Source organism: Gasterosteus aculeatus, chromosome 3 (assembly GCF_964276395.1).
Source record: "Gasterosteus aculeatus chromosome 3, fGasAcu3.hap1.1, whole genome shotgun sequence".
Lineage (NCBI taxonomy): Eukaryota > Metazoa > Chordata > Actinopteri > Perciformes > Gasterosteidae > Gasterosteus > Gasterosteus aculeatus.
The window spans coordinates 2,476,286-2,494,056 of record NC_135690.1 but is presented as its reverse complement, the minus strand read 5'-3'; the positions used below and the strand labels follow the sequence as shown (position 1 = coordinate 2,494,056).

The 17,771-nt window shown below is 44.3% G+C and overlaps 1 protein-coding gene across 2 annotated transcripts in view; it reads right to left on the bottom strand.

Moving 5' to 3' along the window:
• Nucleotides 1-1,328: 1,328 nt before the first annotated feature.
• The window catches only part of gpc5c (glypican 5c), a 79,603-nt gene continuing 63,160 nt past the window's right edge, over nucleotides 1,329-17,771 (bottom strand). For both annotated transcript variants that reach the window (XM_040171824.2, XM_040171825.2), the window contains 2 exons: nucleotides 16,296-16,437; nucleotides 1,329-3,470 (listed from right to left, as the gene is read on the bottom strand). In XM_040171824.2, the coding sequence (XP_040027758.2) occupies nucleotides 3,289-3,470; nucleotides 16,296-16,437 (324 nt within the window). In that variant the 3' untranslated portion in view covers nucleotides 1,329-3,288. The remainder of the gene's footprint in view (nucleotides 3,471-16,295; nucleotides 16,438-17,771) is intronic.

The window sequence follows — 17,771 nt, the reverse complement described above, 5'->3', positions numbered from 1 at the left end:
AAACAGTGGGAGGGGTGTGGTGAGACTTGGACAGCCACTGTCGCCTGAAAAACTGCCATCAAATGCTTTTATAATCACTGTGGAGGGGGAAAGAAAGCCAGTTCTACCCTGAAGACCAATTATAAGCTATACACTGCAAATATATTGCGTCTGCAAGATTGTATGTCTTCACGGCTTTCATGGTAAAATATTCCATTAAACGACACATACACCTAATTGAGGCCTTAACGTCACTCTGTTTGGATCTCATTGTGGGTATTCTAGCAATTTTGTGCACCCCCCCCTCCACTCCAACACCTTTCAGCTCTCAACAACAGTGGCGCCATATGTGCTGGCTTTAAGTGTCTAAATGTGTCCAACACCAGCTGAGCTGAGGCTAACAGTGATGCTAACATTGCAGCTGACAGCACAGTCTGAGTCACTCAGGGAAATTCTAGCCAATGCATGAAAAACGTCCCCCCCCCCCCCCCGCAGGAGTCACTGTCGACACTGCTGTCATCACGACTGACGGTCCTTTCCATCAGCGGACCTTTTCCTGCCGTCTGCCCTCTCACGCTCGCCACCGACTCTATACCTGGTACAAACGCGGACTGATATGTTTAGCAGGCTTCCTCCAAATAGAGAAGGTCAGACTGATACGGCTTGCCCTGCTCGGCCCCTCATAACTCACAGTCACCAGTAGTCTTGGTTGGAGGTGGTTCAACATTTTGAAAAGAGATCATAGTCGCTTGTTTCGCTATGTATTACATGAATAGAACCTCATGTCTGTGAGCTAACTACAGAGCGGAGGTCCGGCAGGCGATTCGCTTAGAATACGGACTGGAGGCAGAGTGAAACGGATAGCCTGGCTCTCTCCAATTCAAAAATAAACTTTAAACCAGCATCCAATGCTGCAGGCAAATTAGATTTGTTCCTCAAATCAGATTCATCAGACAGGCTGTCGGCACTGTTATCTTCAAGGAGATAAGATTTGTGTGTCATATCAGACATCAACCTTTCTGAAATGGTTGCTGCCTGAGGGAGTCACTGACTGCGCAACTTTGCTGGTCATGCGTCTTTGCTTGAAGCTTTGAGAGCCTGCACACCTACACCTGTCAATCAAACACGATCTGTAAAAGCCCACACAGTCCTGGGAAGAGGACTGGTGAGGAAAAAGAAGTACACACCATAGGTGTGCAGGGCCTTTTAATAAACACATTTTCCAAGCAGGCTGTTGTGACCGACGCTCTGCAAAGGAGGGTCAATGTAGACCGGCACGAAAAGAAAAGCGGAGCACTTTTAAGCAAGCTGATCCAAAAGAGTTGAAATGAGACACAAGACAATGGGACTTAAAATATGTACATTTATACACATGCAAGGGTAAAAAGGACTGTAAGGGATCGGTGGGTGCAATGAATGACAGTCATGAACAGAACTTACATAGGAACTAAAGAAATGTGGTTACAGAACCCAAGATGTGACACAGTAAACAACTAAAATATACATTCTCCATTAACTGCAATATTTTAGTGTATAATTGTATGTATAAGGTAGTAGTTAAGCAGGTTATCTTTCTTCCACTTTTAGGCAGAGCCAACTGGGAGTTGTTTTTCAGCAGGAGAGGAAGCTGTTTAAGGGCTTATTAATAGAAGAGGTATTTCACTACAAATAGACCATGTAAGCGTAAAGACATATTTGGGGTTTATCAGGTTTAACCGTATCCGTAAAGCATTGTCCACACACTCAACCCTCATTCACACAGGGACTTTTCCACACCAGCACATAAACCATCCTCGTCTCCACAAGAGAGACAACAGGTACACAGAGAAAGAAGCCACTGCAGCAGTGACTTGTAGAACTTCCCTTTTGCTCCATCCTCATGAGGAATCATTTGAAACAAAGAAGGGTTTTGCTTTTATTCTGATGAATATTCAAAGGAATGGTCTGCTTAAGAGTGAGTGAAGAGACATAAGAGCTTATTTGGCAAAGTGTAGGAGGAATTCAGGGGAAAAAGGACTTGCAAAAGGGCTTCCACTATACTGGACAATGGGTGCACCCAACTTTGTAAAATACTTTGTGTGTGTGTGTCAAACTGCCTGTGATGCATCTGCAGCCAAACTTTTCTGATTGTTATTAGGTATCAAACAATCATTTGAGCGAGAAAGATAAAATCTGATGCCTCGCCATCAGCGAGACGTACCGGAAAAGGCAATTGTTTTTTTGTAGCCGGTTCCTCCCACAATAATGCTGACACTTTGGTAGGTTACACTGTACATGCATTAATGTGTCAACGAGCAAACAACACACAATTTGATGCACAATAAAGATTTGTAAAATCAATAATGTACAGGCTGTGTTCAAACATCCAAAATGTATTTATGTCAATGGCTTGAACTGGAAAATGAAAAGTGCATTCCTGCTGTAATTCTTACAGAAATATGTAGCATGGAGCCAACAAGCACAATCCATTAACAGCAATGGGAAAAGAAAAGATAACACCATACAGCTTGATCATTTAGGAGATTTTTGTTGAATTAGAACCTCATACACTCTATGAAATCTTTCGACCTATATACAGTAACATACTATACGCACTCAATTTGTCTGCACAATGAGTTCAGCCGTGCAAGTGTGACGGTGCTCCACCTGTGAACTCATTACATTCTAATCCCCGCCGAGGTACACTGTCAGCAGAGTGTATCAAATCTGCTGTTCTGGGCCACGCACTTGGGATCGAACTATCAATCTATCATGCATTCCTCAATCCTTGAAAAGAAAATGAGTACAGTTCCCAAATGAGCTGAATTTCTGCATAACTGGTGCAGTGGCTGTGATGAGGTTTGTTAACCTTTTTTTTTCAAAGACAAGATGGCCGTACATCTGAAATGTGTAAGCGCTTTTAAATAAAAGTCCCGACGATGAGGTCCCGTGTGTGTGTTTGTGTGTGAGCGGTGGGGCTGTACTGGTGTCTCTCGTAGCGAAACAGCCAAGAAGAAGCAGTCTAATGTTTGCAGATGAGCGTGCATAGAATTGACTTGTGAAAACAACCACATTGGTGATGCTGCAGGACAACAGCTTCCTGCAAGAGCCCCCCAAGGCCCCTGCACAGTCTCCTTACAACGTCGTCCTCTTCTCTTCCACGCCTTGTCTTGTTTGAAATTAAAATTTTTCCAGCATCACCATCCAAGCAGCCAAGTAGGACCAGGGTAAGGATGCTATGCATGATATTTAAATGAGTGTCTCTGTGCATGTGTGTCGTTTCTTAAAGGGGGCAGGGGGCATTGGGGGGGTTCACAGAGGGCGCCGGCATCAGTTCAGGGTCCACTGCAGGCAAAGTGCAGCAAAGAGCAGTGCGAGGCTCCAGGGCCGTGCCCAGCTGTCAGACTGCGAGCCCCCTATCACCTTCACTGAGGGGGGCTCGGAAGGGTTCTCATGTGGCCTTCCGGGTTGTCTCTCGATGGACTTTCCTTCACTTGAGGTATCTGTATGTGCTGTAAGAGACAGAGAAAGGGGAAGAGAGAAACAGACAGAGATGAATGGTTTGGCTCATCACCATAATCACGATGATCCTCTTTAATGATCAGAGTCCTTTGGGCTTGTAAAACTGTGTATAAGGGGCTTATCATCATCCAATCACCATTCCCACCATCTCATCTCAAGGGTTTTTTTAGAAAACAATAGGACATGAACAATTATGTATGATTATGTCTGTTACATTTAAAGAGGGTTCGTATTGCAAATCAGAAGCACAGCTGTAGGTGTTTCAGGCCAATCGTTTATTTTCAAGAGTGCTTTAAAACGTTTAAAAAATGCATTTACAGTGCCACATTACTGTTCAGCCTCCAACTCACATTTAAATGTCATATTCGCAGTTATACGGTGCCGCTAGACACCGTGTTCATCTGCCCAAAGGGAGGCTGCAAAAAAACCCCAAAACTGAACTCCTGACGGCCTCATTATTACACACATGTCACGATGGAGGACCGACTGGGTGTCTAATCTCCAGAAGCAGATGATGGACAGCCCAGACTGTGTCATTACTGCCAATCAGGGCTAAAAAAAAAGGGAGGGATAAGGGTCGGGCTGACATTTAGCACCCATTTTAATCACAGTGGCTCCTGCACACACACACGGATTTACACACAAACTATTTTCTGCTGACATTAGTGGTCCATTCCTTTAAAGTCTCTACACCTCACTGCTCTCCCAGTATCTCTCAAGCTTCATCATCCCCCTGGCACTAAACGCAACTCATCCCTCGCTTTATATCACTTCGCTTCGCAACGCTACGTTGTGTCCGGCCAAACTGTTTCTTTAAGCTGTCACTGTCACAAAAACAGGCCAGGTTTAGCAATTCCCACAAGTGTGTGTATGAAGTAGTCTCATTGAACCATCACGGCTTCCCATGTGGCGACTTGACAGCCAGAAACTTGACAGCCATGTGTGTATAAAGTTAACAGATATTACGAGCATATAAAATGTGAAAAATGTACAGCACTCCTCAGGGGAATTTTGAATACATTAATGGCTTCTTATTAAAACGTTAAAGTGCAAAATGTATTTCTCTTTCAAAGCGGTCACAGAATAAGATGTTTTTTCTTTCACACTTGATTAAATGTTTAAATCTAAGAAACGCATATCAGCCCATCTCAAGCGTGCACCTGGGTTTGTTCGTGTGCATGTGTGAATAGGGCCAGGCCGGGCTCTAGACGGAGGAGAACTGGCGAGCCAATGGTTTTTGTTGTTCCGTAGACAATAGACAAAGACATCGTTCATCCAAAATCAGAGTGCTCTTATTGTTTCAATGGAAATGGTTGCATCTCCTTAGGGAGATGTCAGAAAACTGCATTCGAACGGGCCAACAAAACATCAACACTAGTCTTCTGCAGGCTGACCAGCTGGCTAATTAATGAAGCAGGTCTCGTCCACAACAGCCAATAACGGCATAGACGGCGGCGGCGCCAACTTCTTTTACTGTTTTCATAATGTAGCGCTTGGTAAAAATCCTTTGTTGTCTTAGAAAAATAAAAAAATGGATAAAGTTAAGACTGAAAATCAATAGCCATTAAACTAATCATCCAACTCGGCCCAGTTAAGAGCAAAGTAGTTTCATAGTTTCGCTATTTGTGAAAGGTTATAAAAAAGCAGAAATTAAAAAGAAATCGTTGCAATTTACTTTATGTTTCAGTCACAGTCAAAAGTACAATTCTTTGTTGTTGCATAACACCATGCCTACCTAAAAAAGTACTTGCCGGTTTATTCTCCCCAATCTGGGGGAAATAAACGCATAAATGTATAATTTGAGCAGAAAAGGCAGCATAGCAAAGGCTTTAAAGGTTCTTTATGAGACATCCACGCTTTGTCATTGTAGATCGTGTATTTTTTTAAGCCTTTATTTACAAGCAACTTAAGTTAGAAAGAATCTGAATGGCAGGAGGATCATGGAATGTCATGTTGTTCGCATAAGACACAATGTCGGCAGTTACTGGCTCATGTGTAAATTCTCCAAATATGGTGGTGGGGCGGCAGGAAACCCAAGAGAAGGATTGGTGGGAGGTAAAGATGATAGAGAGGGTTAAAGGATGAAAACAGTTAGTTTGCCTCCTCAGAGTGAGAATGACGATCTGTTGTCACTTACATCAAGGCAGAGGGAATCATACACAACTTCAAGGCTACGCGACGGCCATTCCACATACTCCTCTCAGAACAACAACAGTTAGTGCCATGTGTTCGACATCAGTCCAAATGTGACATTTGATTGGTAACACACAATAGGCAACAAATGCTGAAAGAGATAAACGGGCTTCCAGAAACCCGAGAGACGAATAGAACAGGAATGCAAAGAGGTCCGTTAGGACAACAGAAGCATCTTGGAAGGGAGCAGGGTGATGAGAAGAAGAGGATTGGGGATCGTGTCACTTTGAACATCTGAATATCCAATCGAATATACACCACAGTACTATACACATACAGTACAACGGAGCTACGCAGCTCAACCCCGACTTGTCTTAGAGGGACGTTCTGTCCCCTGACGCCCCGGTGACCTCTGTGCTGGCTGTGAGTGTGAGAAATGGTCCTTTACCACTAATGCCTCTCCGGATTGTGTGTTTGGTGGCGTCTCCTTTTCCCCATCGGCCAAGAGGCAACAACAGCCAGCAGGGAAGAAAAGGTGGAGCTCGAGGGGGAAGAACGGGAGGGGAGGGAGGGAGAAAGGGAGCAATACGGCTTGGAAGCTGAGTGGGAGGAATCACAAAATGTGTTGGCCATGCATTCGGAGTGACAGGAAATAGCATGAATGTTATTTGGGCAACAATTTCAGTTTTCTGCTTCTACTCTCCCCTCCCCCTCTGTCTCCATGTCTGTCTGTCTCTCTCTCATTCTTTGTCCCTTCTCCTCTGTGGTTTCCTTCAGTTGGCCTCCCAGATTAAACCTATGAAAAGGGAGGAAGCAAGAAATCCTCCCTCTGTCTTCAACTGATAGGGTTGAATCTCTCTTTTCCTAAACATGTTATAGATATTCAATACTGTAAGAATATTTACACATAGATCACAAATGGAGAACAACAGACGCACAGAAGCATACTCATATGGACATTCAGACGTTATCTGTTTATATTGTTTCAATTTTTGCCTGTATATTTCTTTTCTATCTTTTATTTTATTCTTGTATTGCACCAATTGACCAAGTCAAATTCCTCCATGTGTAACCTATGTGGCAATAAAGGGCTTCTGATTTTGATTCGTACAGACTACAGGAGTTTATTAAGGGATGAATCAGATGAGACAACCCAGGCAGCTACGGCCCATTACTGTGTGTTGTTCAAGCTCGCGTGGGGCTGCAGAACTGTAATCTACTGAGGAATGCTGCTCCTGTGAACTGGGGCTTAGTAAGCAACCACAATAAATATGTGGTGTTGGTCGAGAACTTCATCCCCACTCATTCTCGCCATCTTCCTCTCTCCCTGTCTTGACCTTCAGGGTCTTCTACCCGCTAAGGCGTTGATAGGAGACGGATGCAGGGTGAGGGAGGGGTGCGGGTGAGGGACGGGAGGTGGCTGCATTTGGACAAGTCCACTGGTTTCATGTTTCATTAGACGCGATAACCTTTGACATTTTTTTTTTTTGTTTTTCTTTTATCACACAGGCATAAGCACAAATGTAAGCGTGCACACAGGCGTAAAAAGATGCATGCGTTCCCGTGGGGCAAGGACATGCACTATAGGAGTTTGAAATTAGTTGTGAGACGTTGTGCCTCTCTCTCCACATTGTGCGCTTGGTTCCTCTCCTGTGACAAGCGGCCGAATAATGACACTGTTGATTTGCTAGATCAATCCTTATCTGCTGTAAAATAAAATCTTATTGCAATAGCAAATGTCTGTGAAGCGTTGCAGCTGGATCAGTTTTTCAGATGCAGTCAGCAGTCAGAAGAAATTATTTGTATCATCAGTCTCCATCATTTACAAGGACAGAGCAGTCTCCTCTGATCCCACCTGATGTGTGACCTTTGCCAGATATTTGCTACATGTATCCATCACTTTGAGAGCAAGAAGCCATCTGTTTCCCAATGGGCAATGTTTTCTCCTCCTTTTAGCGCAAACACATATTTCAAAGACATACTAAAGTTTTATGATTGTAGATTTTGCCCTAATAATTTATTACACTTCATCATCCTCCCAAAACACAAGACTTGAATTCAATTTACAAGGACGCAAAGCTATCAGTGGGCCTCCAATCAGACCTTTGGACACCAATAAGCAGCTGATGCAGCTCTTGGAGGCTGTGGATCATGGGTGTCCAGACATTGCTTGGTACAGCAGGAGAATGCTAAAACACTTTGGGTCACTTTGTTTTTTACTCATTCAATGTCGAGCATACACTCACAGGCATTCATTCACCTTTACCGAGCACTCTCAACATGTGCTTATCTCCTTTCACACACACGTAGTTACAAAGAGGGGTACGGTTGGAGGATGGAGAGAAAAGGAGGATGCATTCACACAGTTCATTACTAGCCATCCATCTCTGTCCTTTTTTTTTTGGTCCGCGACTCGCTCTTTGTGTGGTGCCATGTCAGACAGGGGCTCCTCGCCCCGTCAAACTAATCTCCCTATTCTGAATCCTAGGAAACGCACACAAACCCATTTCTCTGGGAACTGTCTTTTGGGTTCTCTGGCAGGCCACTCAACGGGTTAAAGGGGCAAAAATACAGGGGCACCAGTGAGGTGCACACTAGCCTGCTGCTGACCTAGCAACGGGCGTTGCAGCGTGGCAACTCCAGAGCAGGGATAAGTGCAATGGAATCTGCCCAGTGCGATTCTTGGCTGGGCAAGACTATTAAGCCGCTTGGAAGGATTAAGATTTACTCCCCTACAGACCCACACACAACAGGAACAAATCGGTAAAAGGGGCCCTGGGAGGACAGTGACCTCTACCAGTCAATGTGACAGAGTCTCAAGATAGAGGGGAACCCTGAGGTGAGAGCAACTTGTGTCCAAGCGAGCAAGTTAAAGGCCCAGTACACACACACCATGTAAGTGTTGACTCACACACAAGCACGCGCACACACACACCTGACACGACACCTGCGTACACTCAAACACCAGATGCTGCATGGCATTGGCAGTTGTCGCTTCGTCCTTGCAGAGAAGCGTGAAAGACGAGGAGATGAACCTGCGTTGGTATTTGTTCCCTCCTTTGCACACGTACACGCCGTGCACACATTTCATAACAATCCATTATAGCCAACAGAAAGTAAACATCGGAGAGCAGTCGAGAGAGGCTGTCACCGCGTGCGTCTCCCGACATAACGTTTTACACATGGATCCCTGCCCGGCACGCTGGAATCAGCCAAGCAGCACAGAAGTCTCGGGCTGGATGCTTTCACTACTTCATATTGTGTGCAGTCTTGCCTCGAGTATCGAGAATCCAGTGACACAGTCAACACAATGGGGGCTGTTGACGTTCAAGTGACACTTAAAGCTGTGAAGGCGAAAGTACGAAAGAAAAGGCTTTTGAATGCTGCCTGCTCAGTGACACCATGTAGCATCAGCAGTGCCCACAGAAAAAGTCAAATGCACAGTATTTCATGTGGTCTTGGGTTGCTCCATGTGACTGTCCTCCTCTGAATAAAACCGATCTAAGTGATACTTGCCTTTTCAACTTCAAAGTCAGAAATCTGTGTGGGATAAGGGAAAAAAAAGTTGTGATGTTATAAATGTTTGATTTTTAGTGGGCGAGTCAAATACTTTGATGTAAACTCATGGTTGCATAACCGCCTGCAGTTTTAGAATCCAATTATTCAGAACGACGCCTTCTGTCAGTGGCCCTTCCTGTCTGATCTGTGATCAGCTAAAGCAGCGAAAGGTCAGCCCCCTTCCAGTCCTGACAGTCTGTCCCAGGTTCAGCTATAATTGCCACATCAATTATGGATAAGGTAGAGGGGCCCGTTGCTCTAAACAATGGTCAATAAGATGGCCCCTTAATAAAGCGACTTGTCCTGCATGCACAGTGCTGAGATGCATACACACATATATACGGCAGAAAACGGGCAAGCACAGCAGGTTGTGGTTGATGCAAAAATTGGCTCATTGCTGCCAACTTCCATTAACTGACCATTCGTGCAGTGCTAATGCACCTCTGCTACCTCAAACAGATTATTCTAGCATGATCAAAGTTTGGATCTTTTCAGTTTGAGATGGATAGCTATGTGAGAAAATCCCTCCCCAGGGCCTCGAGAGCCTTCTCTCCTAGCATGTATTTCCCCCTGCATACCACGGTGAGCTGAGACAAAGAGGATCAGACTCATCCCTGCTTATCCCTCTACTGTATTTTTCAATATCAGTGGAATGTCTGCCTTTATTTGCTCAGTGCTGTGTTACACAAGGAATGCCAATTTCTGTGTTAGTAGCCAGGGCTAAGCTCAAGGCGCGTCAAGAAAGTCAAGCCAGTCAAGCTGGTCGCTCACGTAACACAGCTTCTACCCCAGTTCTCCCTACAATTCCCCATGGAGACGCCCAGCAGAGAAGCCTATACATTGGCACTAATAAAGCCCAAATAAACCAGGGTCATTACTGATTTGCTCAGCTGTAGGCCTGTCCTGTGTGGAATAAGCAAACAAAATATTGCCAGTAGCGATTTTATTGGTTCCAATGACCGGAGGTCATATAAGGAGGTTGAAGGCCGCTGTGCAAGAGTGTTTACCACAAAATACAGTCACACGTTGTTGCCATGGAATCTGCAGCTTTCAATAAAAAACACTTGAGTTTGGACAACTTCTTTAAAATGTCATTTAATACTTGGAAACCCCAACATGCTCTGAGTATTTTCATTGTTGTATTAGTGAATAACAGCTACTTCTGTGCTACTGTAGACTTTTATGTGGCTCTGGTATCAAAGCACTCAGTCGCTAGCCCTTCCCTGTTCCTCTGCTGGTAAACTTCATAGCAACCATACAACATTTATTTTCAGTCGTTTCCGAGGTAGTTACTCCCACCACTTCCTTTGGTTTATAACCTGTTGCCACACCAGAGATCCTTAGTGTTTCCAAACGCCCCAAAGGTGTGCTGGAAATGTTCAATCATAAAGGCCTCACTGATACTGCTTAGAAAGGAAATGATGATGCAGGCTAATGAGAACCACTCTCCTCTGATGACCATGTGCCTAGGGAGCCCTTCAAGCTAATATGCTCTCAAAGTGCCATTAAAACTACAGGGAAGAAAATGCCAAGTAAAGACGAATAAGTCGATCACTGAAAAGAAAGGTGGAAGATGGGGTGAAACTGGATGAAAGAGGGGAAGGTTTATCACAGATGAGAAAATATTACGGCTGTCAAAATCAATGCGTTAATCTATGCAATAATTTAGATTAATGCGAAAAAATATTTTAACTCAACTTTGTAAGCTAGCTACTCCCATCTCAACATTTTGTTTCCTGTTTTATTTTGTATTTTCCTGCCTCGTTGTACCTGGGTTAGCTTCACTTCCTGCCCTGAGGTGTTATCCCCTGTGATTTTCTCCCATGTCCCTGATTGTTTTTACCTGTGTTCAATCACCTGCACCTGTATTTAAACCATGTGTGTCTCTCCCCACCCACACCTTGACACTACCCTGCGCGGCAAACGGGCCAAAGAGGACAACCACTGTGTCCCTAAAAGACAGTGGCGGGAAAAACGTCTTGGCTAAATGTCGGGAGCTTGTTGGCTCTTCAAACGCGGCGGTCAAAGGATGGAGGGCTGCGAGCAGAACAAAGTGCACAAGGACAGCAGGAGTTAAACATGTAGTTCAACATGTTAAAATGTGTTACAAATCTAGCGCTAACAAATTGGTTTAGCGACGTATTAGTCATTAGGGATTACCTCCCCTATTACTTCTGTTTGAACCTAATAATGACACTTCATTCACAGATTCTGTCAAGATATGCGTATAGAAAATTACTCAATGTCACAACATCACATGAAGGAAATAGATGACTCCGCATATTTGAGTGAAAATGTGATCACTCCCCCATTCGTCCGCAAACCATACAATCTTCTCATCCAGCAAAGCCGCTCTGATCCTCGTGTTCCTTCTTCTCCAACCCTACGCTGCCTTTCCGAGCGCTCTCTCGGCTCCTTGAGCTCCAGATGAAAGGCTGAGGGAAATGGCAGTCATACTGGTAATTTCCGCACCGGGACAAAGCCAATACATCTGCCGGACAGCCGGCCTCTACGCACGCCAGTCACGAGGGGACCAGCCTCAGTCCAGGTTCAGTCCAGGACCTCGGATTGAATGATCAAGTGGTTTGGATTGGCTTTACCCAACCTGGAAGGGCACACAAGAACCAAATCCCCCACCCTCCATTTTAACTTAACCGTTTGTCACGGTAGATTGAATCATAGGCTTGTATGTTGCAATCGTCCTAATGCACCAAAGCCATAAACATGTGCCTCTGTTACATCTTGTACTGTATAATCACATCACAATGCTCAATGGTATTACCCCTCCACTGTTGTTATTGGCTCAAACATTTTCTTTCCCCCCCCTACCTCTGGCCTCTTGTCCCCTCTCAGACCCCAATTCGATACACATTACCCTTCGTCTCAACTCGTCTCTCCATCACGCAAGTTTTCTAACACAAAATAGGGGTGCGGGCTGTTTGCAGGGCAACAGCGGGCTGTGGGATCGATGCAGTGTGATCCTGCCTAACACTGGTGAATGTTGACTATATCCTGCCCGAGCAGTCGTTGACTTCAGGAATGTTCTTCCCCTGCCCGGGTGAACAGCTGCCGCACACCTTTTATAGCCTTTTCGGCTTTGGAAATAAGTTCTCGCCATGCCTTTGATATTCAGGTGCAAGAACACCAACAACCAATGAACATCATGGAGCCTACAAGTTAAAGTTGAGATCAGGTTCAAGGTCATTCTATATAGACCGCATACATACATTCTATGCAGTCTTTTGAACAGCCAATTGGAAAAAAAAGAAATTTCTACAGAATTGTTTTACGAAACTGTGCATGGCAGAATATAAACTGCATATTAGACTGGTTATTGATAGAAGGGCTGAGCAGATTTTGCTCTGGCACCCTTCAGCCTTAATGTCCAAAATTGCTGATCGTAGCCTTCTAATGCCATACAAACCCACCTCTTTAATTGTCTTTGAATGGATGCATTCGTATGGTCCGTGCATCTGCATAGAGCGAGGCGAGAAAAAATTCCCAATCTGCATTACTAAAAAATTCCACAAAACTAGCAGCTGTGAATCTAAAAAATAGTTCTGTGTACTTGACCCCTGTCCCTTGGGGTCAGGTTTACAAACACACACACATACACACACACACACACGCACACTTAGAGCTAGCTGTTTCCTTCGGCAATGCAAGGAGAGAAAAGAAAAGTTAATATATTTTGTCCTTCTGCTTTGGTATTACAGAAGAACACTGATGGAATGGTTAATCATTTCATCTTGTCATATCTAGACGCGTATGTTCTTTTAACAGGATGGAAAGGCACAACAATCATTGCTAGTGGCTTCATGATAATGAAGAGAGGTTTAGCCACTGGAGTGAAACGTATGTGAGCAATGCCAGCGGCGTCTTTGTTTTTCTTCATGAGCTCACAAGTGTGCATAACAGATGGTGTTTGTTACCAAGAGAAAATTGTGCTTTCGTGACTTCACACTTCTCGGAGCACATCCCTCCAGCTCAACCACGGGAAGTGTTTAGCCATGCACTTACTTATCTTCCTCCTCTTAAATTGGTTTATGACCCCACACACCTTTGTCAAGCACATTGCTTCAACAGCAGCACTAACAGCACTGGGAATGCTTTTAAATCTCCCATGTTCCATTCTAAACTCTTTCCTGCTCCTAAAAGGTTTCACAAAGACAAAAAGCAAACTTTTATTGCACTTTCATTAGCAGAAAAAAAAAAAAAAGTCTCCTCTTCAGTCGGTTTTCCCAGATCCGCACAAAAGGCTAGAACAGAAAAGACTTTGCCTACTGTGCCAGATCCTCGGATAAGGCTGCTGAGCTCACCGACGCAGGCAGACAAATAAAGTACTGATCTTCCTTTTGATGCAGAGACATTTTGAGTCTCGTCTCTCTTCCTAATGGAGAAATAGTGGTCTAAAGAGCCACTGTGGGTCTTTTACAGATTAATACGTTAATGAGCTATCTGCGAATGAATAACTCCTTTGGAAGGAGCAGCCTGAAGTGTTCCCGGGCTAATAGAGTTAATAAGCCATAATCACGCCACAAAATGCACCACAGAAGAGGCTCTCATTGCTGCAGGGAAAGATGGATGATATGGTTCATTGAAGATTCACAGATTTATTCTCCTGTTCATGGCTGCGGTGATGGCAGTTCGTACATGACTAGGCCTTGTTGTGTTGGCACCGAGTACACTAACATGTCTCCAGGCTAGAGGAGCAGGATTTGAACCATGATCAAACAGGCATGACATCATGCAATCAGAATGAACTTTCTTTCAAAAGCAGAGAGCTCATTAGAGTACTTGGAAAATAAGGACTTTTATAACCCTCGTCTGGAGGTTTTTGCACATTTTGTTATTGAGCCGGACAGGGTCAAATATTAACATAGTGCTCATTTTTCATATGGTTGCCTACTTAGGCGCTGTGCGTACGTAGAAGACTCTGCATCTGCATTCTTAAGCATGCTGTCAGTATGCAGGAGGCTACGCGCATGCAACCCGTCTCCTAAGCAAGAGAGGCACAAGTTCCATCTCATCTGAGTGATGATAGAGAGTCAGGGAGTCTGTTCTCTTCTGATTAGCTCCGTTCATTAGCTTGGTAAGGAAGTCACTATAAGCACTACGGTGGGTGACCCCTTTTTAACCGAGGGTGTCGGGGGGGGGGGGGGGGGGGTAAAACATTTCTCTTGACCCTATAAGGCCTCTCTGAAGTTACAGTTGATGTTTATAACTGTTTAACCAAGTCATAAGAGAATGAGAGACATTTAAGATTAACAAGGTGTGTAAATAAAGCATGCAAATGATTAGTATAACTTTTATCTAACAGACTGCTTTGGATATTCCCATAGCCGAGTTAAAAAAGCCAGTCCTGGCTTGTGTAAGTCAGCTATAGGCCAGCAGTGTACCATGCAGAAGAAGACAATTGTCTCCCAGCTCTGAGCATCAGATTTCAGGGAAGTGGCTGACTAATACTAAGGCCAACGCACTAATTTGTCTTTAAAGATCCCAGTAGGCAAATTGCACTTTGCCAACAAGCATGATTCTGATGCTGAATGACAAATATTCTTTTGCAGTTGTACAGGCAACTGGGCTCACCAGGATATGGATTTATACTTGCAGCAAAGACTAATGGGTTCTTTTCTGTAAATCTCACACAGCGGTTCGATTGATTATCCCCTGCTGTTGGGATACTGGTGCTGCTGTCTGGGCTCTAAGAAAGGCTGGTATGTTTTATCCACATCACAACAAGGAGCAGGGCAGAAATAACCTGTTCAGAGCTGTGTAGAACAAGGAATATAATGGCTATTGATTGCTGTATTAGCTGCATTTTGGCACGGATAGCCTTCTTGCTGCCCTTTGGTAAATCGAGACCTGAAGTGTTAAGATATCCTGACCGAGAGCCCTGTCTTGTGTTCTTGTTTTGCACTTGTGAATTGCAGTGGCGTATAATAAGAATGTAGTTAGTGGTGCCAAAACAGTTTGAATAATTTGCACTGCCTGGGTTTTCTGTTTTAAAATTGACAGCATTCAAATTAGCTGCGAATAGTCAAGCAAAACTGCATAAGGCATATTCCGAATATCGTCGTTGTGATGACCCTTAGGCCAATTATTTTATATTGGGTAATTATCAAAAGGCACCTGTAAAGGAATTTAGTTACATGGCCAGAGAATCCTGAATAAGCAATAAATAATATGGCATTTCTGGATAGGATCTTATCACCGGGTCAGTCGTTAAGGTGGCTTCCTGTCTGCTTGATGGTAAGAGAACTGGCCACCTGCTGCTTGTCTATGCAAGTATAAGCGCTTATTAGCTCCTTCATGTTCCTACTCCCTCCATGCTAGTCAGAAAAATGCTTCACAGCCCACAACTTAGTTTAACTATGTAGGTGTAAAAAAGCAAAATGATGATAAATTCTCATTATAGCCGATGCATGCCCCACCAATGTGAGTGTGTGTGTGTGTGTGTGTGTGTATACTTGAACAGCTATCTTTGAGAAGTCCAATTTGAGTCCTACACCCAGAGTGAGGTCATGTGGGTCGGTCCTCACTTTGGGACAGAGCCCAAAAAGAGTTACTTGTGGGTTTATGTAAAGGATATAGTGTCAGGCATTACATTGTGATGGTTAAAGGTCAAGGTAGGGGGCTAGGAACCGCCTTATTCCAATATGTGTCCTTACAAAAGATAGAAGGCTGGTGTGGTTTTGAGTGTGTGAACTAAACTGGCTTTTTTTCTCCTCAGGATCTTAGCAACCTTTATGTGCCACAACCTTTTCTGTAGCCTCAAAGGAAACAAGGTGGGCGAGGACAGCAGTGTGAGAAAACACTGTATGTTTTTGAAGTATACTTTCCTTGCCGTGTAGGAGTTTCATGACAGTTCAGTGCTCACTGAGCAAAAGAAAATAGAGAAAGGAGATCTGTCCCGGGTGACATCGCACATAGTAAAGTGAAGGTAAAGGTAGAACACAATTCAAATAATAACAAAGAGTTGATAAATCATGTTGACATCATGATAAAATGAGCGAGCCCCCCATGAGCTGAGAGGAGCACACGTTACTTTTGCCGACAAATTACAAAAATTAATAGAATATGCAGGTTTTTTGTGCATGTGGACGTGAGCATGTCTTACTTACAGGTCTGGTCTTGACCGTCTCCTGAGGCTTGACATCCATCTTCGTCATCACAGTCTGTGGTGCTGCCCTCCTCCGTTTCCCCACTAGCGAGCTCATCCCAGGCCTCCACCTGGCCCAGTTGTGGAAACATGTCCTCGGTCTCCTGAACAGCAAACACAGCAAGATGAGGTCTATCAGGCACAGGTTTAGATGGAATGTTAAGTTTGCTATGTTTACAACACCGGTCCTCGACACTTCTTCAGTTATTGTTGCGCAGTTATTGTTGGACAGTTGCACAACACGTAAAGATCCAGCAACCAGTAGGCGGTCGACTGTTTCCCAGGGGAATATTGGAGCTCGGTATGCATGTATGAGTGTCCTGCACCGACGTATCCATCGCTGTCAATGTCAGCAGGGGCTCAACAGATGATACAGAGCATCTGCTGGGAACAGCAGAGCAGATTGGAGCGCTGTACAGTCCGGCCCCAGGGTGGTAAGATGACGCGTTGCATTTAATTACAAGCTCATGATTACAAGGATGCCAAAGAGTTTTCACCCGCTACTTGTTGGTTTACAGGGGAAACGGATCAATTGGACAATACTGTTTGGTTTAATTGTATGGCAATAAGGACATTTACATTCACTGTATTTCACCGTAATAAAAACCTGTACCTATAGAAGCATATCGTACTATAACACTGCTCCGCATGAAGACTTTCTGAGCCTGCAGCGTGAAGCACATCTCCTTATGATGTTTGCCTCGCCCCAGCATGAGGCCGACTAATTGAACCGCCTGCTGGTCTTTCCTGCTGTCAAGGTGGTCTTTGTTCCATCGCACCATGTCTGACAAGAAGCTGTCGTCACTCAACAACAAATGATCCTGATCCGCAGTACGAGGGTAAGAAAGGGCCGCGAATACCAGACTTGTGGAATATGCGGAACCATAAAGCTGAATGCAGTTTGCTCATTCTGTCCAGGATTTATGTTGTACATGCATGCATGCAAGAACAAACAAACACAAACACACACACACACACACAGTATTAAATATTCATGAGAAAGCCGACAAGATCAATCCTGGTACACCGCTGACCTTCATATGGCAGCAGCAACCACTGAAGACATGTTGAGGGGGGAGGGGGGGTTGAGGTGTTGAGGGATAAGTAACATCCTTTCCCCTGACACGTGATTCTGCCTGTCACTCAACACATCTGACAGCAAAGGTGACATTCAAGTAATTGTCTACTGGGCCTTCAATACCCCAAAAGAAACATTTCATGATCAATATACGTAAACTGATGCCACAAAACTATAAGTTATGGTTCTTAAACAAGACGTGGCCAGTATGAATGTCCGATTGTCACTGGTCCAACATGATGAGTCCTGTTCTCATAGGAACAAGTTGTTGATAATATTGTTTCCAAGTTTGGTATTCTTTATGCGTGAAACAGTGTCTGCTAGTGAGAGAGTGGAAGAGGAGACCAGAAGGATTCTCAC